Raw genomic sequence first — 25,946 nt, forward strand, 5'->3', positions numbered from 1 at the left:
ATATTGTTTTTTGCTTGAAAAACTACCTAATGGAATATGAAAAATAGGCGTTTTAATTATTTTCTGTCGACTCAGCTCTAGATAAACTGATAATCAAAATAATTGTTTGTTGCAGGCAGCCAGACTCCATGCACCTTTTATGTATCAGGTTGGCAGCAGACATGTCAAAACACATCACATAAAACACTGACTGTTGAAGTTAGATCTTCAAAAATAAAATGTTTAAGAAGTTCTCAACAACAGCTAACAAACGTTTCCCTCAGCTAATGTCACGTTGTGCCGTTGGTGCTTCTGATACAATCAGTGCATTGTGTCCTCTGAAGGGGGTAAAATTAGAACTCCGGTGATTACCTCACTCCTGAGAATGTCTTTTGTCAGTAATTAAGTCTTGACTGAACGGTCCAACAGTTACATCACTGGAGTGTCCTCCGTTTGTGTGTGTGTATGTGTATTGCCCATTGTGCGACAGCAGAGAGGGGACAAACAGCAGTGATGTCATGGCTGGCAGGAAGCCTCTGGAGGGGACAGAGAACCTAAACAACAGGACACAGCAGCAGCAAGTGTACAGAGTTGTGGTGCCCCCTGTAGGCTCGTTTTGTTTCTCAGGCTTGTCTTCGTAAAGAGGAACGTCTTGACTAAAATCACATTGATAGAGGTTTTAATTTGAATAAATCAATTCTTGGACAGTTTCTGTCTCAAAAACGTTGCATTATAAAGTCAAACTTTGATATAAAAACACATTCATTACACAAGTTAAAAACATTCATATAAACATTGTTCAAACATAAAAACAGTTGCCTCCACGAGTCTGTTGATTGAACATTTAAAAAGACAAATTAGATGCAACCTCATCAGAACCCTGGGTGGAGAATTTCATGTCAAATTAGTCAACTGCCGCAACACAAACTGCTTTTTAGCCTAGTCAAATATAAACAGTAAAAATTATACAACGAGCATGTGATACACTTGTAAGTCAACAGTAGAGTATGGCTGTTTTTGCTGCCAGAAGAGTGCGATATCAAAATGTTTAATTTGAACACTAACTGACAAACATAGACGGTGGGTATACTTTTTACTCAGTTATCATCTCACTGATTCTATAAAGCTAAAAGACTCAACTCCATGTTTTCATTAGCTGATGTGAACTTTTTCACTTTTACTGTTAAATCAACACAGTAAAAGTGACATTTACTACGATAGGCAGCAAAAAGCACAATGCATTAAGATGTTAGTGTTGTAAACTAACCACATGGTGGTGCTAAAAAGGTTTCTTGTATCTTGCTGTTGCTAGTCTTTACATCAGCTGAGGAATTAACATTCAACAAGAATCGTTAGGACAGACACACACGCTTTGAACACTGACCCTGCGTTCCGAATCGCATACTCTTTCTTTTTTCTATTCTACATACTAAATCTGACGATAAAAAGAATCTAGTTAGGATGCAGTAAGCATACAATTGGGACATACTTTTACTTGTTCATTTCATCATAACATTGCGCCTTGATCTTGCCTCTTGCTTTTATATCAGTTGCATCCCTGTTTGTTTTCATATGGAGGCTCCGTTGATGTGACGTCACTTCAGCTTCGCACTGGATTTTGGGTCAGAATCGCCCAAATAGGATGCTGTTTAACACTAAAAATCTTGGCAGGATGTAGTAGACATCCGGGTACCTCTAACCATCATAAATCTGGCCACAAGAATCGGGACATCCTAAATCTTTTTTCTACCATACTAAATAGTAGATAGTATGCGATTTGGAATGCAGGGTGAGTTTCAATCAGATCATATGACACAGGTGTTGCCTATATAAACCACTGGAGTCCATATCCCCAAGTCAATTCACTACGAATCAAAGTAAAAACCAAAAAGTATTGAAAAGTATAGCAAAACTTACTGGAGGGAACACCAATTACCTCTGTAGGAAAAGGTATTTAAATGTCTCTACGTGTTGCTCTTAAAAACCTGTCAAATAGATTATTGTGAAATTACTTTTATCCTTGTCAGGATTTTGTAGGAATGACGGGTGACTGGACCAGGTTTGGAATGATGCTCTGACCAAAACTCAGAGCAGGTTAACCATGCAGCATAGGCCTTCATGGTGATCTACCCTGGTTAAAAAGTGAGCTGCTTCACCCACACCAGAAAACCTCAGTCAAGCGCAAAGATAGCTGGTTAACCCACTCATCTCATTTGTGATCAAGGCCCCTAGATGTCCGTTCCTCCAACCCCCCCTCACACAGAGGTAGTGTCAGCCCTCAGCGGGGCTCTCTGTGGGTTGGCCCTGGCTTGCTGTTTCTCTGCCTCTCTGCGTTTTCTCTCCTGCAGGTAGCGCCTCACTCCCCGGATGGTCTTGAAGGTGAGCACTGCGCCGGCGGTGTACAGGATGGCCGTGATTAGGCCGAACAGAGCCACAGCCGCGTCCGCCCCGCTCACGTCACAGTTCATCCAGGTGTAGCCGCTGCGTGAGTACAGCCTCTCGCGCTGCTGGCACACGTCTGTGGCGTTGATCCTGATGATGAAGTGCAGGAAGAGCCCCACGGCGACCACATACGCCACCGCCCCAACCGCCTGAAAGATGAGCGCTCCGTACATGAGCTTGCGGGACAACAGATGGGCCGGTTTGTTCCCGGCCACCACAAACAGCAGAGAGACCACTCCGTTGGTCAGGGCGAAGGGGATGCCGCCGTAGAGGCTGGGCGCCCTCATCTGGCTGTACTGCATGTCCAGGTCTCGTACCTTCTGCAGCTCGGTGCCCTGCAGGTTGAAGTTGGAGTTGATGTTGAAGCCGCTCATGCTCGCGGCGGAAAGGCCCGTCGTCACCATCTGAGCCGCGATCACACAGATCAGGACCAGGCTGTTGGTCAGTACAGCACAGATCAGCATGATGCCTACAAGGGAGACCACACACGAGGCAGGTGAGGAATGACATCACTAAATTACATCATGGTCATGTTTGAGCACAGGTCACAACATGTTTACATCTGTTTATAATATATATGTTCATATATATTGTATAGATAAATACATATATATTTTACACAGACCCGTTCACAGCATTATGTTAATAGTTATACAAATTCACACCTAGGCACTATTATGTATGTTTTGTTGTTTGATTAACTACCCAAACAACTAACCTTGAGGAATATACCAAATGTCATGTTATTAACATTCCTAGAGGATCAAGACTGTGTGAGTAGGTACATGGCCAGGAGTATATGATTAATCTATTAGACATGGATATAAGATTTCTCCTCCTTAATAGAGGCTTGTAAACACCAGAACAACCGGTCTGTTCAGTATTCATAGGAGGAAGGACTGAGCCGCAGTGAGACTGAAACCAAAGTCCGTCCTGTGACTGAGTAGCTTCATTCAGAAGAGCTTTTGTTTGGTTTGCCACAGATACTTCCATTCCTGACTTACCCCTCCTGGAGCAGATGTTTGTGCATTTGGAATCCTGGTGCTCAACCCGAGGGGGCTCCCGTTCACGTTCACGTTCCCGCACATGTTTAGGGGGGGCATCAGCTTCTCTAGGGTAGTATGGGGGTCTGGAGGAAGAGCTGGATCATAGAAGACACATGCATAATGAGACTCAGGAAGTTTTATACTAAGTTATTACAGCAGTGAAAAGAAAGTAGAAAAGAACAGCTTTTGAAACTTGACTTTTTCGCTAGTTACTTAGTGATAATCCCAATGGGAAGTTGCTCTTACAGCAACGAACACACTTATACTCACAAAAAAAATAGATATGGACACTGAATAAGGCAGGTGACCAACTAAGATAAAAAATAAGATACAATGAACTAGATTGACATATTTTCTATGATAATAATGACTAAACTGTACAATGTAAAGCCGTGTAAAGATAGTTATTCACTCTATTCAAACAAATTAATTGTATCTAAGAATTTAGGTTTTTCTTTATTTAGTTTTGCTTTGATACTATTTAAAAAGACTGAAAATGAAGATACAAATTAAGAAACATTATTAAAAACAATAGCCTACAGGTTATCATAAAAAGGAAAAACAGTATTTTTCTATGATCTTTAAGGACAGGAGATGAACCCCACCTGTCATCGTGGGAGTCTCTGTAATGTCGGTTGTCTCCGTTTCTCTCCCGGTGTCCCCGGTTGGAACGGGCCGGTTGGCTCATGCCTGTGGGTTGAAAGTGGCACAGAAAATGACCTTTGAACAATATAATCAAAGTTACGTTACAAGAACAAGTCACATCCTGATCCTACAGAGTAAGCGCTTTGTTTTTAAAATGTGTTTACATTTATTAAGTTAGTTAGGCTATCATAAAATACAATTTTATTAATGAAAAACGATTGGAAAAAGATAATTTATTTTGAATAGGCTAGTCGAAATTACTCTATGCCTACAAAGCCTGTGTCTAAAATAAAGTTAAATTAATTAAACACCGTTTACGTAATTTACGTTAGAACTTCATGTACATCTTTACATTTTGCTATTATCACATAACAGTATTTTATTAATTAAAAAAAACATTAAGACCTTCTTTGGACACAGATGATCAAAGTTACTCTGAAAATTCCGACATCCCAGTACAACCGGAACGCACCATAACAGGTGTGCTAGACGAGTAATTGTTGACGTACGCTTACGTTAGAATCTAGGCTACACATTAATATATCGTATTATTATAAAATACTATTTTTAGAACAAAAAAACAAGAACAATGAAAACAGTTCAATCGACTATGCTTTATAAACTTTGCCAAGCAACCGTGGAAGAGGTTTCTAGTCTAGTTTTAAAGGTGGTCAAAAGACCAAAAAGGGACAAAAAAAACATGGTTCCGCACCCTTGTATTTATGATAAACACACAGCTAAAAGAACTGTGTCTAACCTACTGGATTCATTCGACCGTTAACAATCAATAGGTGAACTTACTGTGAATATAAATCGACGAAAGCGCTCCAAAGTCCGACTATATCGCCATTATTGGACTCATAACTCGCTCTCCTGTCTGTTGGAAGAGTCAAGGTAGAAACAGCTCCACCCTACCTGGGTGAAGGGGGCGGAAGGGAAACTCAGGTAGGCGGATGTGGATCACAGCTGGAGATTCACTACCCACGTTTTTTTTTTCGTTTTTTTTCTTTTTCTTTTTGGATGAAGCTCAAGGCATTACCAACTCGTCTAAATCAGCCGCTTTGTATTGTGTGGCGTCAGTCCCATCTGTGAAGCCAAAGAAGCCTCTGTTTATAGCCTACTCTGTTTTAGGGGGCGTTGGCCTTTAATAGCAGCCTCTTCTTGTCTATCTGTCTGTCTGTCTGTTGCTGTGGTGTAGAGGAATGTGGTTCTTTATGTGCATCTTTTATCTGCCAAGACCGATTTATATGCAGCTCCCTGAAGAAGAGCCTTCTTGTTGTTGTTCACTCAACAACATTGCTCTCTGCTTGGAATTAACTATCACACATGCCAAGTTATTATACAATATGTAGGCTGAATTCACATTTTCCAAGTCGCTGCATTCTAAAAAGGTCTGTGTGATATCATCAGACAAGCAACTATCAGCTGCAGCAAGTAGTCGATTAAGTAATGTTCGAATAACAGACGATATTCAGTTTATTGTCATAGATATTACAGAGAATAGAAGCCTAATTACTTGTTCGAGACAACTCTTTCTTTTTTTTATATCCCTTAGTATTTACCCAGTATAGTATCAGTAATTTATTTTAGTTAGTTATCTGACTGCTTCTACCACCACTGAATATATTTTGTCATTCAACAGGCATTTCTCTATTTTCTGATATTTTATAGACTATATAGGCTTATACAAAGACAGTCTGACTGATACAGAGAGGAATGTGAGCAATGTTCTACTCCAAAAAATAAAAATCCTTCAGGCACATTCTTTTGGAGTTAGTTTTTTTCCTGCATTTTTAAAGAAACCATTGGATTGCCAAACTACACTCAGTGTTTTCCTATTTTCCCTTATAACACACTCCCTTTGAGGAAAATAAGCCTACTGATTTATGGTGTATGTTCTCTTTCTTTCTTTTTCCCGTAAACACTTTTTTATTAATTTCTTCTGTGTTTGAAATCATTCTTGGTAGTTTATTGCATTTTAACTTGTTGTATAACATGTAACTAAATAGATGCAAATAAAACAAATACTGTCCACAACAAAGGAGGGAACTAAATGCACACAGATTTGTTCAGTCCAAAAGTTTAACAAAATAAAAAATTATGAATCTATGAAAAAATACATTTTTGGGAGTAGCCTATGACAACTTAAACCCTCCCCCTTTAACTTGTCTTTTTGATTAGTGTTTCATTGTTTTGTTATTAAATGTGTATTTTTAATTTGACATTTAAATGTTTTATTTGATATGTTAGCCTATTTTCTTTTTCATTGTTTTCTGTTTGATTATTTAACTGAATGATTATTAAAAAAAACGTAGGCCTAGTTTAAAGTAATACAGGGGAAAGGAAGGAAGAGACCACTAGGCCTATGTGTTTGTTTATTCATATTAATTGAAACACTTTAAATTCAATCATAAGAATAAATTGATTTTTTTTAATAGAGCTTTTAAAATGTTTCTGTATGTAAACCCAGCTCTCTTTTTTGCTACGTTACTTGCTGTAGTTTGGTCTGGCTTTGCTAGACTAACTTGTGTTCGATCTTTGACAATAGTAGCCTATTGAAATAAGCATGTAAAACTATAGAATTATCAGCGTCCACTAGGCGGCGGCAGTCAAAAACGCACGACGTTGCAACAGTGAAATTCTTCCGGGTTGATTCTGATGTAAACAAAAACATGAGGGCAACGTGAGATTGTAGCTCCTTTTCATAATAGAGACTCACACACTCTTCGTTCTCTATCCCGGGACATATTCACCCTCTGAGCTCTGTTCGGACATGTTGTTCCTCCGGACTGCGGCTCTCAGCTGCAGAGCTCTGACCGCCTTGCGCTGCCTGCCCGCCGGCTACACCGCTTCCAGAACCACCGCTACATACATCCAGGGCCAGAGCCCGGAACCACGTATCCGTGAATACTTCTACTACATTGACCACCAAGGACAGGTGGGTATGTAAGGTGTAATCCATCATAACATTTAATTTATTTAGAATGTGCTGCTGACATGACATGTTGGTCTGTGCTTGCAGCTGTTCCTGGATGACACGAAAATGAAGAACTTTGTCACCTGCTTCAAAGGTAAAACTGATTGTTCTTTAAGAATGCACTATGTCTGATCACAACATACATCGTTGAGGTTTTAAAATGGATTTAACACTTTAAATAGGCTTCATTATTGTCAACAAATTCAATCAAAAGACTAAAACCAATAATGTGCAATTCGTTGTCTGAATAGTTTTCTGACTTCCCCAGCCTCCTAGTTGTTCTCAGGTCCAACCCCACAGTTGCTTCTGAAGACACTTAAAAGAAAGAAAAAAAAAGTTAAATTTTGAAAAGTTGTTTTCATAATTTTCCTTTATTGAACTTAACCCAAACAGGAGGAAATAGAGCTGAATAGAGTTGAACGCTATTGTTCAGAATTTAATACACAGACATAGCCTATAGACTACTAGTTAGTGGATCTTATATTGTTGGTTTTGAGTTAACTTAATTTGTTGATCATAAGAGAAACAGAACATCACTTGGATCTTAATGACAGGAACCCAAGATCAGATAATGATGTCAGAGATATTGTACTACAGTTGTGTGTGTGTGTGTGTTTTAATATATTCTGAAGACGTTTCTTCACCTCCCTAGATAAAAAGTTCCTGGTCTTCTTCTTCAGTCGTCTGCGTTCCAATCAGAGTGGTCGTTATGAGGAGGACTTCCCCTTCCTGTCCCTGTGTGGCAGGGAGAGGAACTTCCTGCGCTGCGACGACCGTCCCGTCGTCTTCACCCACCTGCTGCAGGGCCCTGAGGGGCCGCCGCCGGGCATCATGGGAGATCAGGAGCTGCTGTCCTACTGCGGCGGGGCGGAGAAGTTGTCCGTACCGTTCCGCCCAGAAGCTTTGTACATGCATCCTGTCAGCGGGCGTCTCTACCACCCCTCCTTAGAGCGTGGAGGGGGCGTCGGCCTGGTCTGCTCGGCACTGGCCATCGAGCTCAGCAACTTCTTTGTTTACGCTTCAGAGCAAGGCCAATCAGGACAGCCCACGCACTTTCTCTGGGGAGGAAAGGAGCACACACTGACCAATGAGCTCGCTGGATGCTTCCCTACTGTGGAGGAGGGCAGCGGGCAGCATGGAGAGCTGGGATGATATAACCAGAACTGGTCAAAAGGTTTAGCTTTAGATTTTAATATATCATTCTGGGATGCCATGCAAATAAGCCTTGCAGTGTGAGTGTCTCATACTGACACAGGAAAATACTTTTTCTCCCTGCTGTGATCGCAGTGTGATGGTCACTGTTACAAAGCCTGGGCCGATGTGTCATCATTTTCCACTTTATGTTTGATTGATTGATTGATTGATTGATTGATTGATTGATTGATTGATTGATTGATTGATTGATTGATTGATTGATTGATTGATTCTTTTAATGACCACATAGCCAGTCTGGTGGAATTTGTTTTCAGTACAGCTTGGTACAGGTTCCAAATTAACATTAAATACAAAACGTATAACACAAATATACATACACACTATATAATACATAAGGGCCATGATTAATCCTCAGCGTTCAGAGTTCAGAATGTTTATTGCTGTGGGAATGAAACTGTTTTTGATGCGTGTTGTTCTGGAGGTAATTGTCCTGTAACACCTCCTTGAGGGCAGTAGCTAGAAGGCATAGTGTGCAGGGTGAGTGGGATCAGAGATGATTTTGCTTGTCTGCGTAGTGTCTGTTTGCGTTAAAGTGATTCAAGGGATGGTAGGGGTGTGCCAATATGTGATGTGTGAGTAGTGGTTATATCACTGATGATGCAGAAGGTTTCCATGTAGGCCAGTCAGACGCCATGGGACTTTCAACATGCACATGTTGTCTTCTTACCATAAAACAAGCTTGATTGCAGATCTCATTTGAAGATGAGATTATTGAATGTTTATATTTCCTGAATTTGTATATTCCAGTTCTACATTTAAAATGACTCACGAGAATTTAAAGTATCAAAGAAAAAACATTAATAAATCTAACCGACAGAATAAAAAGTGTGCATTGAAAAACAGTTTCTCTGTGGCATCTTGTCCTTTTTCACACACCTGCTTTAATGAACCTCTTTTCAAACATGTCAACATCACTCCACTACAGCCTTAAACATTTATTTATAAAAAAAAAGAAGAAAAAAAAACAGAATCTGTTACATAACACTCGATTCTGTTGAGTGTTGAGACACCACAAACAAAGCAGCACCTCCATTCCCCTCCCCTCATTACAGATTACTGTTAATTAATCTGAATCATATGTATGCAGGCCTGCCCACAAATGGCTGGGCCCCTGAAAACCTCCAGTCAATGGACCAATTTACCCATTACTCCTATCAACAATGAGAGTGAGTGCGCTCATCCCTCAATAAACACATACATGTATTACTTGCAAATATTGCACTTTTTTGTATTTCTGCACATGACATTAAATAATTTGAAATCTTTTGGTGGTATTGTTGAAATAAATAACAACATCAACAACAAATTCTTCACACACAAATGAAAAAAGGTGGTTCTCTCCATGAATAACCAAACCAACCTACCCTCAAAACTATAAAGTTGGCCTATGTTTGGTTGCAACATTTAGGCTTAGTTCATTCTGCTCTCATCACTGCAAAAGCACTGAAATCATTACAAAAAAAGTTCTTAATCTTTGAACTCAAATCTGTTCCTTCAATTATGTCCAACTTATTTGTGCTTTGTGTCTTTATTTGCATTAAGAACATTTTTAGGTCTATTTTAATTTTTAGAAACAATACAGAAAGCAGGACCTTGGTGGTTACGGCAATAATTAAAACAGGATGATGCTGCTCGTCAGCTTCATTGTGGTATGACCCGGCTGGTTGGTCAATTGGCCAGGTTTGTGAAAAACTGGTCAGACCTGGCTGGTCGTGTTAACCTGAAGACTTATGTCAAAGCCTTTAGAAGTTACAGTATAGTCCCCAACCTGTTTTTTCATGGGGTCCAAATACTTTTCACAACGACACCCAGACACAAGTAGCAAGTAGGCCTACACAGGTTTTCCATGAGCAGGAATGACTCAGTAAATATTATCCAGCCAAACCTGTTTAATATCAAAACCCAATCTTGTCACCATTTGGCACACAAAGGGTTTATAGGATGGATTATGTTTGAAACAGTTACACTCCGCTGTCTGCTTTTTAAATGGCCGTAAGCGGAGCCGCGGCTCTGTGTAAACACTCAACTTTGAATAGTTATTGACATAAATATCTAAAAATCTAAAAATAAAGTTTAGCTTAGTTAGGTTCTTGGCTTCCAAAGACCATAGGCCCCTCAAGTGGCCGGGCCCTAGAAAGCCTTCCCACTTTCTACCCCTTATGGGCGGCCCTGGTTGAGACACCACAAACAAAGCAGCACCTCCATTCCCCTCCCCTCATTACAGATTACTGTGAATTAATCTGAATCATATGCATGGCCCTGAAGTGGTTTAACTATCCGGCAGTAAATGAGAATAAATAGATTAGAGAAAAGTCTGTAAAAGATTAACCTTCTAATATGTTGGAGGACAAGGACACCTTTCCTGTTATATATGTTTATCTCCAAACGTGTCATATTTATCATCCTGAACAACACGTTAGAGAACCATTTCAAGCTGAACTCAAACCAAACAAAAGTTAATTCAGTCTCTGGGATTTCTTTCATGCTCCCAGTGTCTCAGATCAGACTCAGTCACATGCTAAATTGCTTCTTAAGTGGAAAGTAGGTCAATACAGCAAATCAACTAAAGAGGAAAGAGCACCAGTTACTTTGGACGTTAAGTACATATGTAAAATGTGTCTCTATTAATAATTAATAATGCAAAATAAACAAACGGGTGTGTTTATTGTTCATAGGATAAATACAGGACACATAATTTGTAAATACCTACAGTATTTAACAATTTCTGGCAACTAAACGTATGAAGAAGCCTCTGTGTCATTTAAAAAAACTAAAAACATTCACTCAAATCTTTTTTTTAAAGTACTTGTGCTCTAATCAGGTTGCCTACGTTTTTACTTTAAAAGTTTTATACTTTAAATTCACTATATTTAAAACTTTACAAACATGTTAAACTATAATAAAAAATATTTGACACATTTAGATTAAATTCAAATTTATAGGCTACATTCACATTAAGTACCAGGCTATTCGAATTCGTATAATGATATATTTGTATAATTCATTAAATAGACCCATAAATGGTTTGGTTAGTAGAACAATGCAGCAACAGAACCATGACTGCCTTCATAGGCCCTCCATAAATCTCCCTCAGTAGTAGGTCATAGGTGAAAGACCCAGAGGAGCTGTGGAGAACTGCAAATCCCAGAGATCTCAGCATCAGAGGACCTGAGCCAACCTTTAGTAAGAACATGGCAGCGCCGTCCGGCAACACATGCAGCAGGGTTATGGAGCGCTCTATTCGGGATCGGGTCCCTCCGCTTCTCACGGACCTGTACCAGTTCACCATGGCGTACGCGTACTGGCGGACCGGACGGCACCAGGAGCCCGCTGTCTTCGAGCTCTTCTTCCGGGACAATCCGTTCGGCGGAGGCTTCTCGCTCTTCGCCGGGCTCCACGACTGTCTGCTGTTACTGCGCAGCTTTCGCTTCACTGACGAAGGTGAGGAATTTAACTTGGAACCAATGGTCTCCGTTTTTGCTATTAACGCATCAGTTTATTGCCACATGTTTTAATGACACAGTAATTGAATGACATTTCTTTCCTCCAAACTAATTTTTACGCTTTCCGTTTGGGTTGTGCAATAGTCACCGTGCGACCGCTGTGAGAGTGTCAATGAGAAAACTTGAGTTCGGGTGGGAGGTGTTTCTGCGAACTTTGACGTTTAGCTCTCAACTTTGACATACAAGAGTTATTAATCTCCTGTGTGCTGTAAATATCGGGACATGAAGCATAGCTAAAAGTATGGCACAAACTGCGTACAGGAGAGTTTAATGAAAGGTCTGTAACAAACGCTGAGTTTGTTTCTCTAGAGCAGGGGTGTCCAAACTTGTTTCACTGAGGGCCACATATAGAAAAATCTACGAAGGGCCGGGCCACTTTGCAAAAATAACACATTTATCAGGACACGTAACTGCTCTGATGTTTAGTTTCATAGTGTCTTCGTAAATTGTAATCCTTCTTCATGGCAACATTTTCCTTGCAAATTAAAGGCAAGGCAAGTTTATTTATATAGCACAATTCAGACACAAGGCCACTCAAAGTGCTTTACAGGGGCAAGATTAGAAGCATACATAAAACACATTATAAAACATTTAAAAGCGAATAAAAGAAGCAAATAAAATAGAAATTGCAGGTTAAAATGGAAACAAAAAAGTCTTCAGACTCGATTTAAAAGAACTGAGAGTTGCTGCAGACCTCAAGTTTTCTGGGAGTTTGTTCCAGATTGTTGGTGCATAATAACTAAAAGCTGCTTCTCCTTGTTTAGTCCTAACTCTAGGGACTGTAAGTAGACCTGTCCCAGACGACCTAAGGGCTCTGGACGGTTCATAACGTATCAGCATATCAGTAATGTATTTTGGCCCTAAACCATTTATTGCTTTATAAACCAACATCACAATTCACAAAATTAGAATTGTGAATTAACAGCTTACATCCGTTATGTTAGAAACCACACCCCAAGCCAGAAATCTTGGTGTTGTCGTAGACTTCGACTTGAATTTCAAGAAACACGTTAAATCAATTAATAAATCAGCCTACTACCACCTAAAAACATATCAAGAATTAATGTCTCAGCAAGATTTAGAAAAACTTATCCATGCATTTATCTTTAGTAGACTTGACTACTGTAACAGTGTCCTTGCTGGCCTTCCAAAAAAATCTATCAGACAGCTTCAGCTAATTCAGAACGCTGCTGCTCGAGTCCTCACTAGGACCAAAAAAGTGGATCACATTACCCCAGTTCTGAGGTCTTTACACTGGCTTCCTGTCACTCAAAGAATTGATTTCAAAATACTGATCTGGTGCACTTTGAGAGGAAAATTAAGAGGCTTAATCTGAAGAATTTTGTATTAAAAAATTATTTGGAGACACTGTGTCAGATGAATTAAAAGCTATTGAAGAAGGACACATGGATTTTCAACATTGCATTCAACATAAATATACATAGAGACAGACACATTACATATATTATACATAAGGGCCATGTTTAATCCTCAGCATTCAGAGTTCAGAATGTTATATGCAGTGGGAATGACACTTTCTGGAGTATCTTTGATACTTTAAGCACTTTTTCTTCAAATCAAATCAAATCAGTTTTATTTGTATAGCCCAAAATCACAAATACATTTGTCTCAGTGGGCTTTACATTTCATACAATATGACACCCTGCCCTTACACCCTTAGCTCGGCTGAGAAAAAACTCCCAGTAAAAACCCTTTACCGGGAATAAAAAAAAATCGAAGAAATCTCAGGGAGAGTCAACAGAGTAAGGGATCCCTCTCTTCTTCAGTAGGATTTAGTAGGACATTAGCAGGAAGGGAATATTTTGACTTGCTATATACACTTACTTGTACTTTTCCCTTTTTTAGGGATATTGATACCTTTCCAACAGTAAAGTAAAAACACAGCAAAAAAATATCCGAAATGTACTACGTTAAACCTCAGCACAGTTCCTTAGGTCTGTGGATCCGGGATTAGATTAGTTGTGCATAACGTCATTAGATTTAGCTCTATCATTGTAATTCTATGTGAGTGTGTTGAGACAGGACATGTGAGGCCGGGAGGGGGTCACATGAGGCACACGTGATTGTGTAAGAGGCGTGCACATGTGTTTTAGGTTGAAGAATGCCCACTGTTCCAGCTGTTGTGGTCACTATATTAGTGTGTGTGTTTTTCTTTTCTTTTTTTTGTGGATCCAGATGTGGAGTTCCTGCGCTCTGTCCTGCCCCCGGCCACAGACCCCGCCTTCTTCACGTTCCTGCGAGGCCTGGACTGCTCCGGGGTCACACTGCGCTCCGTCCCAGAGGGCACCGTGGTGTTCGCCAGGGTGAGCCGCAGGGGTGAAAAGTAAAGGTCAAAGGTCATGTATTTACAGTCCACAGGGAGTAACTTGTGCCACATGTTTGCAGGTGCCTTTGATAGAGGTGGCAGGTCCACTGGCTGTGGTTCAACTGCTGGAGACCAGCTTACTGTGTCTGGTCAACTACGCCAGGTAACAATACACACACACATATGAATACTCTATACAGTACATAGAAAATCCATACGATTTGAATGGATGTACCTGAATGTGTTATTGGTGCCTTTTGCTCGACATATAAACAGTAAACCTTAAAACCATACTTCTTGGGCTTCAACCAGTACATCTATTTAACTATTGATTGATGTATTGGTCTTCTTTGATTTATTGTTCAAACCTAGTTTTGTATACAGAATTATGACATTTCATGTTTGATTGAGGTCTGGGGCCATCAGTATTCATTGTCTCTCTGCTGTCCATGCCATAGAAAAAGCTTTAAAAAAAAGAAAAAACTAAGATATTAATTTACAATGATATTAAACAGACAGTTGCAGCCAATCCTCTAGTGTCAGAAGCTGCGTTGAACTCAATGTGAGTAGTATCTGTGCTTTAGCCTCAATTAAGTTTCTTAGACACAGATGCAAACAGCATGTAAAGCCTCACACACTAAAATCAATCATAAAGTTAAAGCTGTACTTCACATTGGCATCAGTCTTGACTCAGGCAAATGCAACTTTCTGTACCAAACTGTGCATTTATTAACACCACATAAATAGTTTGGCTCCACCATACAACATAAAACAGCCCCTTTCTGTTCTGCCTTATTCCTCTGCGTCGTCAGTCTGGTGTGCAGTAACGCTGCCCGTTTCCGCCTGGCGGCCGGCCCCGGCAGAAAGCTGCTGGAGATGGGCCTCAGGAGGGCTCAAGGACCAGATGGAGGACTCACCGCCTCACGATACACACACATTGGAGGTGAACGCCAAGTGGTCTGTCAAAAATGATATATAGTTCACTCTCAAAATGTGTGCTTTTGTTAGAGTACAACTATCTATCTTAACTCTTATACTTATTTTACTCAGTTCTTTTCTTGTTGTTGCCCAGGCCTTTTCTCTCTGAGGTCGGATTACAGCAACCAGCACTCTCACAATTCAACAAAACGCACATATATGTTTTATCGCTGAGACCGGGGATCCTTTAAAAGTAATTCCTTTAAATAAAGGTTTATAAACTGTACCTTAATTCATCTTCACCGAGACATTTGGAGGACAACAAACAGTGGACATGTACAGTCCCCTCCAATAGTATTGGAACCGTGAGGCCAATCCCTTTATTTTTGCTGCAGACTGGAAACATTTGGGTTTGACACCAAAATATGAATATAAGACAATAGATCAACATTTCAGCTTTCATTTCCAGGTATTAACATCTGGATCCGATACACAACTTAGAAGATAGCATTTTTTGAAAAGGAACACCACATTTTCAGGTGAGCAGAAGTATTGGAACAGATAGACTTTAAATAAATTGAAGTGAATAAAACTTAATATTTTGTCGCAAATCCTTTGCTTGCAATAACCGCATCAAGCCTGTGACCCATTGACATCACCAAACTTTTGCATTTTCCTTTTGTGGTGCTTTTCCAGGCTTTCAACGCAGCCTCATTCAGTTGCTGTTTGTGCTAGAGGGTTACTCTCTTAAGTCTCCTCTTTGGCAGTTAAAATGCATGCTCTAGGGTTTAAGTCTGGAGATTGACTTGGCCAGTCTATAACCTTCCACTTCTTGCCCCCGATTAACTCCTTTGTTGTGTTTTGGGTCATTATCTTGCTGCATGATAGAGGATCTTCCAATTAGTGTGGTTGCATCTTTCCTTAAATTGGCAGACAAAATGTTTCTGCAGACTTAGAGTTCATTTTGCTGTTGCCATCATGTGTTACATCATCAATGAAGATTAATGAGCCCATCGGAGAAGAAGCCATGCAAGCCCAAGCCATGACATTGCCTCCACCGTGTTTCACAGATGAGCTTGTATGTTTGGGATCATGAGCAGATTCTTTCTTTCTCTAAACTTTAGCCTTTCCATCACTTTGGTAAAGGTGCATCTTGACAACAACACAGTAACACATGATGGCAAAATGAACTCAGAAGTCTACAGGAACATTTTGTCTGCCAATTTAAGGAAAGATGCAACCTAACTGATTGGAAGATCCTTCATCATGCAGCAAGATAATGATCCAAAAAAACTGCAAAAACAACAAAGGAGCTCATCAAGTGGAAGGTTTTAGACTGGCCAAGTCAATCTCCAGACTTAAACGCTATAGAGCATGCATGTTACCTGCTAAAAAGGAGACCGAAGGAAGTAACCCCCCAAAACAAACAGCAACTGAATGAGGCTGGGGTGAAAGCCTGGAAAAGCATCACAAAAGAAGAATCCAAAAGTTTAGTGATGTCAATGGGTCACAGGCTTGATGCAGTTATTGCAAGCAAAGTATCTGCGACAAAATATTACATTTTATTCACTTTAATTTGTTTAAAGTCTATCTGCTCCAATACTTTTGCTTTCCTAAAAATTTGGCGTTCCTTTTCAAAAAATGCGATCTTCTAAGTTGTGTATCGGATCCAGATGTTAATACCTGGAAATGAAAGCTGAAATGTTGAGCTATTGTCTCATATTCATCGTTTGGTGTCAAACCCAAATGTTTCCAGTCTACAGCAAAAATAAAGGAATTGGCCTCACCGTTCCAATACTATTGGAGGGGACTGTATAAAGAAAACACCCTGAAAAAAGCTCAAGTCGGGGGCGCTCGTGGTGTAGTGGTTAGAGGGTCCTCTCAAGGCTCAGTCCTTCTCGCAGCAGAGCCGGTTCAAATCCGACATGTGGTTGTTCTCTGCATGTCATTCCCCTCTATACCCCATTTCATATCTGTTTCTCTACACCAAAAGAGATTGACTTGAGTAAATAGTTTTTCTTAAAAATAACTTTATTATATTTTTGACAGCTGTGTTGCCTCCTGATAATGTTGACACTCCCACTGTCTGACACTAGAATCTGTCTTCCAGGGTTTGACCTCACCAGTAACGTTCAGGCTGGTTTCCTCTTCGGGATCCCCGTAGCTGGAACCATGGCGCACTCATATGTCACTTCCTTTGCCTCTTTGGATGAGGTTTCGCCAAAGGTGAGTGAGTGAGTGAGTGAGTGAGTGAGTGAGTGAGCGAGCGTTCGTGCGTTCTCCACCACCAGCAATAATATTTTACTGTTTTATATTTATCACTCATGTTAATATCACTGTATGTTATTGTTGGAGAAGTGAGGTTGATTTGGTTCCGTACAGTCATACCTCATGGGCAGCAACTGTACTTTCAAAAAGGTGGAAAAAAGTTGTTGTCTCTTCACCATTTACCAAATGGCATATATGGTAAAGAGTCAAGGCATAGGACACATTCAAATTTGAGCAAAGTGTCAAGGTGTAGAAAATGTAGCTATACATAGTCTAATGTAGGTATGATGACAGTGGTGTTCAGATTAGGAATCTGTTTGAATATTGAGCAGTAAAATGGGGGGAAAGTAAATGTATTATCATTAAATGCTACAGTTTAGTATACAATCTTACTGTTGGTGCATTCAAAGGTCGACTGATATCTGATATTTTTCTGCTCACGTGTTATTATATTTGACTTTTGACCTTATTTAAGCAACATGTCTCTGTTTCCTGTACCCACTCAGACTCTGGTGCCAGTGAACGGGGACCCTGACCCAGTGGACTTTATTTCACTGACAAAGGGCTTGTTGAGTCGTGTGTGTGAGATTCTGGGGGCGGAATCAGGGAAGATCCGCGAGGGTGAGCTGGCCGCCTTTTTGTCCTACGCCATCGCCTACCCTCAGAACTTCCTCCCTGTGATTGACAGCTATAGCGTTGGCTGGTAACTAATACTGACCAGTTTTATTTATCCTGTGAATACTGACAAAGTCTCACTTATACGTTTCGGGTTGGAAAATTGACACAGTTTTGGCTTCTTTTTTTGCAACCTTTTTATTAGTCTGTTTACAATAACATTTAAGTGAATTACCAAGTTATTTATCCTAAATTAACCTTTTTGGACTATGGAATCATTGTAGATTTAAGTTAAGAATTTGGAAAGAGTTTGCTGCACATTATTTTCACAAGTAGGTGTCATGGAGGCATACATTTTAATTGTCTCACTCACTACTGGTAACTGTACGACACTCACTTACGCACTGTGAACTTCACTGAAGGCTGCAGTTAACAATAACCTTTAGTATGGATTCATCTGTTGATCATTTAAGAATCATACAAAAAATAGCAGAAAATCATAGTGTGTGTGTATGATTTCAGTAGTGGTCTGCTGAACTTCTGTGCCGTGGCCTTGGCGTTGTGTGAACTGGGCTACAGGCCTGTGGGAGTTCGTCTGGACAGCGGGGACCTCTGCAGGCAGTCGGTTGATGTGCGTCGCGTCTTCAGACTCTGCAGCGAGCAGTGAGTGATACACCATGCTGTATGTGTGCATCCGTTTGTCTTTGAAAAACAAAACTTAACTGAAAAGATATACACCTCCTCGTGACTGCTCGTAATCCATTGTTCATTTAAATTCATCTTTTCCTTTCGGTTTGCTTCTTCTCCACAGTTTCTCCATCTCCGCCTTTGACTCGCTGATCATCGTTGGAACCAATAACATCTCAGAGGAGAGCATGGTTGAGCTTAACAAAAAAGTAAATTAACTGAAAATGTACTGAACAAGAAGCAACATTTACTGACTGTCATCTTAACTGCATTCAGGCTATCCCCCCTGATGTTCCTTGTATTATTTTTGTTTCAGGAGAATGAGATCAATGTGGTTGGTGTAGGAACACATCTGGTCACCTGCACAAAACAGCCCTCTCTGGGCTGTGTGTATAAGGTAAAATGTTAACACACACACACACTTATTTGTCTCTCCAACTGCTCTTAACTCACTCCTCCTACCATGTTAATATTTGTATGGTGTATTCAGACACGTCATACCACATTGTGAAAATACTCCACTACATGTGAAAGTCCTGCACTCAGAACTTACTTCAATAAATGTCTGTGGATGAATCTTCCATCCATGTATGTTGCATTTTCCTGCTATAAATGTTAAAGGTGTGGCTCATTTGAACTCCTTAATGTACGGTTGGCTAGTTTAATCAACAGCAATGCATCATATTCTGTCAGATCAATATACGTTTGTTTGTAGCGGGGTTGTATTGTTGTATCTTTTAAACAGCTGATAATAGCTTTGTGATAATGCATTTTCCAAGCAGGGGGATATTTTCTCACTCCTTACATATGAATATATGTTGTTTTCTCTGAACAGGAAGGGATTGAAAATTGTAATCTTAAAAAAAACTAGTTGTGTAAAAAGGACAATATTTGCTTTTGAGATGTTGTGGAGTAGAAGTATAAAGTTGTAGAAAATGAAAAAACTCAAGTTAAGTACAAGCACTGTGCATTTTTGCTTAAGTTCAGTTCTTGAGTAAATGCTTTTATCTTGTCCACCACTGCCTTTCTTTATGTGTTTAAGCTGGTGGAAGTGAGGGGGCAGCCCAGGATGAAGATCAGTGAGGACCCAGAGAAGAGCACTGTCCCTGGGAGGAAATCTGTGTACAGGCTAGTGGACTCTGAGGGTGAGAATTCATCTTCACTATCTGTTTTATCATTATACACGTGACACAATGGTAATATGTATTTAATGTTGCAATACAATGAGCAGGTATGATAAGGTAAGATCGATAAGATGAGGTTCATTGATTTTACTGGAATATAATAATGCAGAATCACCCCAAAAACGTTATAGAAGTTATAATTGCTTATTTGATCCATAAGCAGTTTTCAGTAGTCAGGAGTTTAATATATTGGGAGACAAAATAACGTATATATTGTTACAAAAGATTTTGTCCCTTTCACCAACCCTAATTCATAAATGAATGTGGGTTGGGGGCACTCGTTGTGTAGTTATAAGAGCCCCCCCCCCAGAAAAATCTCAAGAAGCGTCCAATAAATGTTTCAGTTGTTGATTCTACTGCTAAGAAAAAACCTGGACGTACAGGTCAGTGTTGTTGTAATCACTCAGAATTCCTCATGGGGGCGGAAGAAGTTAAGCACAGGAAATAAACCCTTTTGATTTAGGTAGCACAATGTCCCTCCTTCTGCCACCACAACTCATTCAACCTTAAGAGTACAGTGTATAATGAACCTCCAGTCTCTCTGGGACGCTTGTGCGCCTGTAACTTTTACCCAGCATCCCTCTGTGTTTTGTCCTTCTCAGGTCATCCATTCCTGGACCTGGTGAGTCTGGCTGTTGAGCCTCCTCCAGAGGCAGGAGTCCCGCTCAGCTGCTTCCCTCTGGGCTGTAAGGCCTCCTCTGTGTCAGTCACCCCAGCTCAAGTCACCTGTCTGCGCCTGGATGTGTTTTCCAAAGGACAGGTGAGAATGCACTGTTACTGTTCGAAGATTAAAATCGTCTCGACATAACCCAAATTACTCAATAGTTTCTTTTTTAGATCCTCCCATCCATACGTCTGTTCATTCTTCTGTTATCATCAGAGTAAAGTCTGATTATTCCTACACATGGGCGTGCATCATCACCTTTTGTGGACAATATATACAGTATAAGACAGCACTCTGGATTTCGTGGGGAGGACACACCCATGAAGTCTGCTATTTGGATTCATCCTCTGTCTCCCTCTACACTTACTGTGTATACCATAAACCACAACTGAAAATGCCATTTCAAGGATTTTGTGTGGGAGTGTTGGGGAGTTTCAGAAAGGTATTGAGGGAGATGTAGGGGGAATACACATACACAGTGCTCTACCCAGCTACAAACAAAAAAGAAAGGTTCACAGCAAGATAATATTGCTGGACTGTGTAGGAGTCTAGTCTTCATGAATGTGTCTCACACTCTTTCTTTCTAGGTCACACACCCTTTGTGCAGCGCTGCAGAAAGTAGAGCAAAGGTCCAGGGCTCCCTGCAGACTCTGCACCCTCGACACAAGAGGCTGCAGGAGCCAGACTGTTACACAGTGAGCTTCAGACACAGAACCTGCATTTAAATGTGTCCTTAAAACATGATATAACACAATGAAATCTCACAGAATAACTATACATTGTTTTCTCAAATATTGTGTTCTCTCCCACCAGGTGGCACTGTCAGAGAAACTCCACAGCCTGGTGACAGAGATTAGAAAAGGAAGCTCCAACAACAGCAACTTTCTCTTAGCCAACTAAAAGATAACTGTTATTTTGTGTCTTTTTCTTAACACTCTTTTTTAAAGTACCTCACAGTGATATGTACATGTGCAGAGGTACAGTGTTAACACACCAATCTCTCCAAATACATGAACTCACACGTGTCAGTCAAAGTTAATGTTGTTGAGACAGTGTTAAAATGAGCAGAGCTTGACAAAGAGCTGTGCAGGAACAAACGGAAGCAAATGGAAACAGAGACTCTGTCTTAAATTAATGGATTTTTCTTCTTATGCTGGAAACTGTGGTTTTGATGGTTCCCACAACAAACTACCAAACAAAGGATCAATGTAACACTTCAGTCACACTGTCCACACCAACAGGTCGACGTGGAGGCCTGACCTCCGTCCTGTGAACCAGATGCTTTTCTGCTAAAAATCTAAAATTCAGCCTGTTAATTCTCTAATAAAATAAATTAATACTAATTAAAGCCAAGTCTGTAATTGTTTCCGAGTGCTGTAGAAGGTTTGTTTGCATCAGTACTGGGAGAAAAACTTCATACTTGACCTCAGGAACAATAGTTTGACTAATACCATAAATAAATCTTAAAGGTGCTGTAAGCGGAATGGTTCTTTTAGCTAACTTCCTGTCAGTTACTGCAGTTAGCAGTCCCCTCGCTCGTCCCTACGTCACCACATTAATGCACTGCGGTCTTCAAGCAGCGAGTTATCTAGCATCATCTCAGATCCATAAGTGTGATAAAACAGGATAAAAACCATCAAAACAGATATTGGGAAGGATTTTTACCTGCTCCGCCATTGTAGGCGCATAAACATTCACCCATCTGTTGCACTGGCGTGCACCGGCAGTGAGATCATGATTGAGACGGTTGTCGGTTTGTAGCGTTCTCTCTTGTGATTGGATATTAATTTCGGGATCCCCGTCGATTACATGCAGAGCAGCTGACTGAGAAATCGGCTTTATGAAACGCGCACATTATGAAAGTGATCACTGTATGAATAAAGAGCGATTTAACACTTATATTAACATAAATAAACCTCTTACTTCACCTTTAACTTAAGGTACAGCTAGTAGCTTTTTAAGGACATTTCCACCACGTGTCCCAGCAAATGAAGTGCTTCTTTGACATGGAAGTTTGATCCTAAACATGCAGCCTTTGTTTTCAATCTTTCAGACTCATATTTAACCTTTGTCCCCAAAATGTCCATTTGGATCATTTGAGTTGCATCAAACACACTAAACCCACTTTACAGACAGAGACCATCTGTTGAACATAGTGCATTTGGCAGCTAAAAAGACACATATTTCACTCAGGAGTTAGTGGAGACCAAAAACAGAGGGAATATTAGACAAACATGACTTCAACTGGATGATAATGTAGTTGTTGCTAGTTTTGTTTGCTAACAAAAAAAACAGAACAACTTCAATATATTTCATCCCTGTGTTTTTCCAAGAAGTGTATTCATGTAGCCTCTCCTCAGTATCCTATATTTTGACTAATTTAAACTAAATTTTGAATTATTTAATAAAACCGTCTGAAATATTACTACTATTAAAGTTTATCACAATCTTTTCTTTATGAAGTTTTCAGTTGGTGTTTGTAATAAAGCCACTATGTCTACAATTTGAAACGTTCCAATTTTGGTGCCCTCCAGTGGTGCAGGAATAACTGTCCCATAATTTGGGATTAAAGAAAATGAAAAATGTAATCTTAAACTTCAAAAGGCTTTAAATGAATGGTCACATTACACTATCATTCACTCCCCAGTGCATTTCAAACTCTTCCGCTGTTCATCTGAAGGCGATATTCTGAGTTTTGAAGGGAAACTGCAGGAGACAAAACATCCTGATTGAGCGCAGTTGTTCCCTGTTTGTGATATTTGCTCTTTTCCTGTTTGTGTTTTGACTTAGTTTAGAGTTAAAATCCATCTGAGGAGGGTTCTCCCTGATTGAGTTAAAGTCTCCTCTCCTAGGAAAACTCTGGTGCTACTCTCTCTACTCTCTTTTTCTGCTGCAGGACATGTGCGAGCAGTATTTTTCTTGGATTCTGATTGGCTCCCTGTTTGACCAGTGGTAGTAGAAATGCAGATATACACCCAGACATTAGACATATGGAGCTGGTTAGACACGGAGAGAGGCTCATCTCTTCTCACCAAGTTTGTCAGCGCTCTGGGGGAATCTCACACCCAGAGCTGATATTCGTCATTAGTGTTTTGAGAATAATTTAAGAACTTTAACCTGGAAAAAGCAGCAGTCACACAATGTAAACACAAACAATTACTGTGAAAAGTCCTCCCTTCCTAATTTTGAATTGAAATACTAATTGGCCCATCCCACACGGAATTATAAGACAAAATACATTTCATAAATAGCTTCCAATCCAATATCCATATACAACTACAACATATTGTGTTTTACAAAAGGAAAATAAAAAGAGCTTATTGCAGCAGTAATATAGTTTTAGGATGCATCTAATCCTTATCTGCAAAGTAAACATTCAATACAATGTGTATAGTTTTTACTTTAAAAAAGGGACACTAACGATTTAAATATTTTAATGATAATCTCTTACACTATCGTTAACGTTTATGGATAAATATATTTTTTAGTCTATAAAATGTAAAAAAAAAAAAAAAAAGTCTTTAAAATGTCCATTACAAGTTCCCAGAACCAATATACCATCTTTAAATTCCATAATGTATTTGAACAAAAGTTCAAAACCTCAAAAGTATTAAATATACAGTAATTTGAACATTTGACAAACTGCAAAACCTCATTCTAGAGGAGGCGGAAAGGATATCATATTTTGACTAAATGTAACTGTGTATCATATTGTTTACATCTTTTCCAGATTTCGATCTAGAGATCTTTAAATGATGAAGTGACGATACTCGTGGAGTGATTTCCACCTCCAGGAAGTTCATATAAAAACAGCATGATCTTCTGGGATTATTGACGTTTTTGAAAAAATATGTCTTAATTATTCAAGACATATTCTTATATATATCTATGTCAGCTTCACATTTTTCTTCCCACAAAAGAAAAATAAGGAAATTGTTTCTCCCCACATTAAATCACTGCAGGATTGATTGATTTATTGTCAGTGACCTTTACAATCTGAACTACACTTGACCTTTTCACACCACTGGTCACCTGCGGAGTTAAACATGTGTTTCAGTCTTTTGTATACAATCTATCGTTTCAGCGCTGGAGAAAGACATTATAGGCTGTGCTGGAAAGGAGTTTGGGCTCTACCAGAAAATTATTCTCAGTAAATACGTTTTAGAATTCTCATTTAAAATAATTATTCAATGTAAATTCAAAAAATGATATCATGCCCTATGTGATTCACACAGAGCCGGCCCAAGCCTTCAGGGGGCCCTAAGCGAAATATGATTAGGGGGCCCCTCTCCAATGTTAGCACTGCTGAAACTATAGATCTTTGTTAAATATCATTCACACACCCAGTGTTTTCCGCTAGTGCCTCCACTGTGCGGCTGTGCAAAAGTATTAGACAGCCGAGATTCAGACCCTCTTAGGGGGGTCCGGGGGTATGCCCCCCCGGGAGATTTTTTTAACCTTTTTAAAGTGAAATGCATGAATCTGGTGCACTTTGAGAGGAAAATTAAGAGGCTAAATCTGAGAACAAATAATTTGGAGACACTGGGTCAGATGAATTAGAAGCTATTGAAGAAGGACACATGGATTTTCCATAAAAATATTAATATAAAATAAAATATTATGGGTTGGGCTTGGAGCTCTTTTTCTTTTACGGGACATATTTCTGTGTAATATAATTAATGCATTTAAATGCAGTGTGAGGAACGAAGCAGAAGAACTCTGTTATCCAGCTACTGTATCTTTTTTTCCACAGACAAGGCTGACATAGGCTATAGACTATACACAGTGCATGGGCAACTGAGGGCAGCCCCATTTCCAATTGCTTTTAAATAAACTCAATACACACTGTGCATAGATGTGAACCTGACATGATCAGATAATTTCGGATTTCCTCCGAGATGAACTAATTACATTTTTAGGCTATTAATTATCTAGACCAAAACATTGTATTCCTTTTTTTGTATGATAACTCACATTTGCATAGTATGATGTTAATATCAAACACACAAACTAAAAAAAAAAAAAATTTTTTTTTTTTTTTAGGGGGCCCCCCAGGCAGTCGGGGGCCCTAAGCGGCCGCTTAGTTCGCTTATGCCTCGGGCCGGCTCTGAAACTATTGTCCATGCATTCTGGAAATGTAAAGGCCCATACCCGTAAAGTATGGAAATATGTCTGTAGATTTATTTGGGATAACATTATGTCAACATTATTTTGGACTTTTAATGCCAAATGTTTTCTTTGGTCTTGTAAGGTTCAACACAATGCATGAGAAAGAGTTTTTATTTTATTTTACTAATGAACCTCATTAGGCTACTGGTAGCAAAGTTTTACATTCTCAAATATACATTTGCCTTTAAGAAAACAATGTAAAATGTTTTTTTTAAATTGCATTGTGTTATTTTTTTCATTCATCCTATTATACTTCTCATAGTTTATGGTTTATCCTTTTAAGTAGGCTACATGTCTTATATTTGTAC

At 39.6% G+C, this 25,946-nt stretch overlaps 3 protein-coding genes across 3 annotated transcripts; 2 read left to right on the forward strand and 1 right to left on the reverse strand.

The window, feature by feature from the left end:
* Positions 1 to 136: 136 nt before the first annotated feature.
* LOC307254047 (MARVEL domain-containing protein 3) lies at positions 137 to 5,079 on the reverse strand. Its single transcript, XM_080032281.1, has 4 exons — positions 4,914 to 5,079; positions 4,073 to 4,157; positions 3,426 to 3,562; positions 137 to 2,890 (listed from the first exon to the last, which is right to left on the reverse strand). The coding sequence occupies exons 2-4, from the start codon at positions 4,153 to 4,155 to the stop codon at positions 2,235 to 2,237; spliced, it is 876 nt and encodes a 291-aa protein (XP_079888407.1). The 5' UTR covers positions 4,156 to 4,157; positions 4,914 to 5,079; the 3' UTR covers positions 137 to 2,234.
* Positions 5,080 to 6,783: 1,704 nt separating this feature from the next.
* Positions 6,784 to 9,128, forward strand: cUnh8orf82 (chromosome Un C8orf82 homolog). Its single transcript, XM_080032069.1, has 3 exons — positions 6,784 to 7,050; positions 7,135 to 7,183; positions 7,742 to 9,128. The coding sequence occupies exons 1-3, from the start codon at positions 6,886 to 6,888 to the stop codon at positions 8,239 to 8,241; spliced, it is 714 nt and encodes a 237-aa protein (XP_079888195.1). The 5' UTR covers positions 6,784 to 6,885; the 3' UTR covers positions 8,242 to 9,128.
* Positions 9,129 to 11,483: 2,355 nt separating this feature from the next.
* naprt (nicotinate phosphoribosyltransferase) lies at positions 11,484 to 21,812 on the forward strand. The gene is made up of 13 exons (XM_080032939.1): positions 11,484 to 11,745; positions 14,004 to 14,131; positions 14,214 to 14,296; positions 14,946 to 15,076; positions 17,162 to 17,277; positions 17,826 to 18,022; positions 18,457 to 18,597; positions 18,746 to 18,830; positions 18,938 to 19,018; positions 19,664 to 19,766; positions 20,408 to 20,565; positions 21,057 to 21,164; positions 21,283 to 21,812. The coding sequence occupies exons 1-13, from the start codon at positions 11,496 to 11,498 to the stop codon at positions 21,367 to 21,369; spliced, it is 1,668 nt and encodes a 555-aa protein (XP_079889065.1). The 5' UTR covers positions 11,484 to 11,495; the 3' UTR covers positions 21,370 to 21,812.
* Positions 21,813 to 25,946: the final 4,134 nt, after the last annotated feature.

Source organism: Ammodytes marinus (genome assembly GCF_949987685.1).
Source record: "Ammodytes marinus genome assembly, chromosome: 8".
NCBI lineage: Eukaryota > Metazoa > Chordata > Actinopteri > Uranoscopiformes > Ammodytidae > Ammodytes > Ammodytes marinus.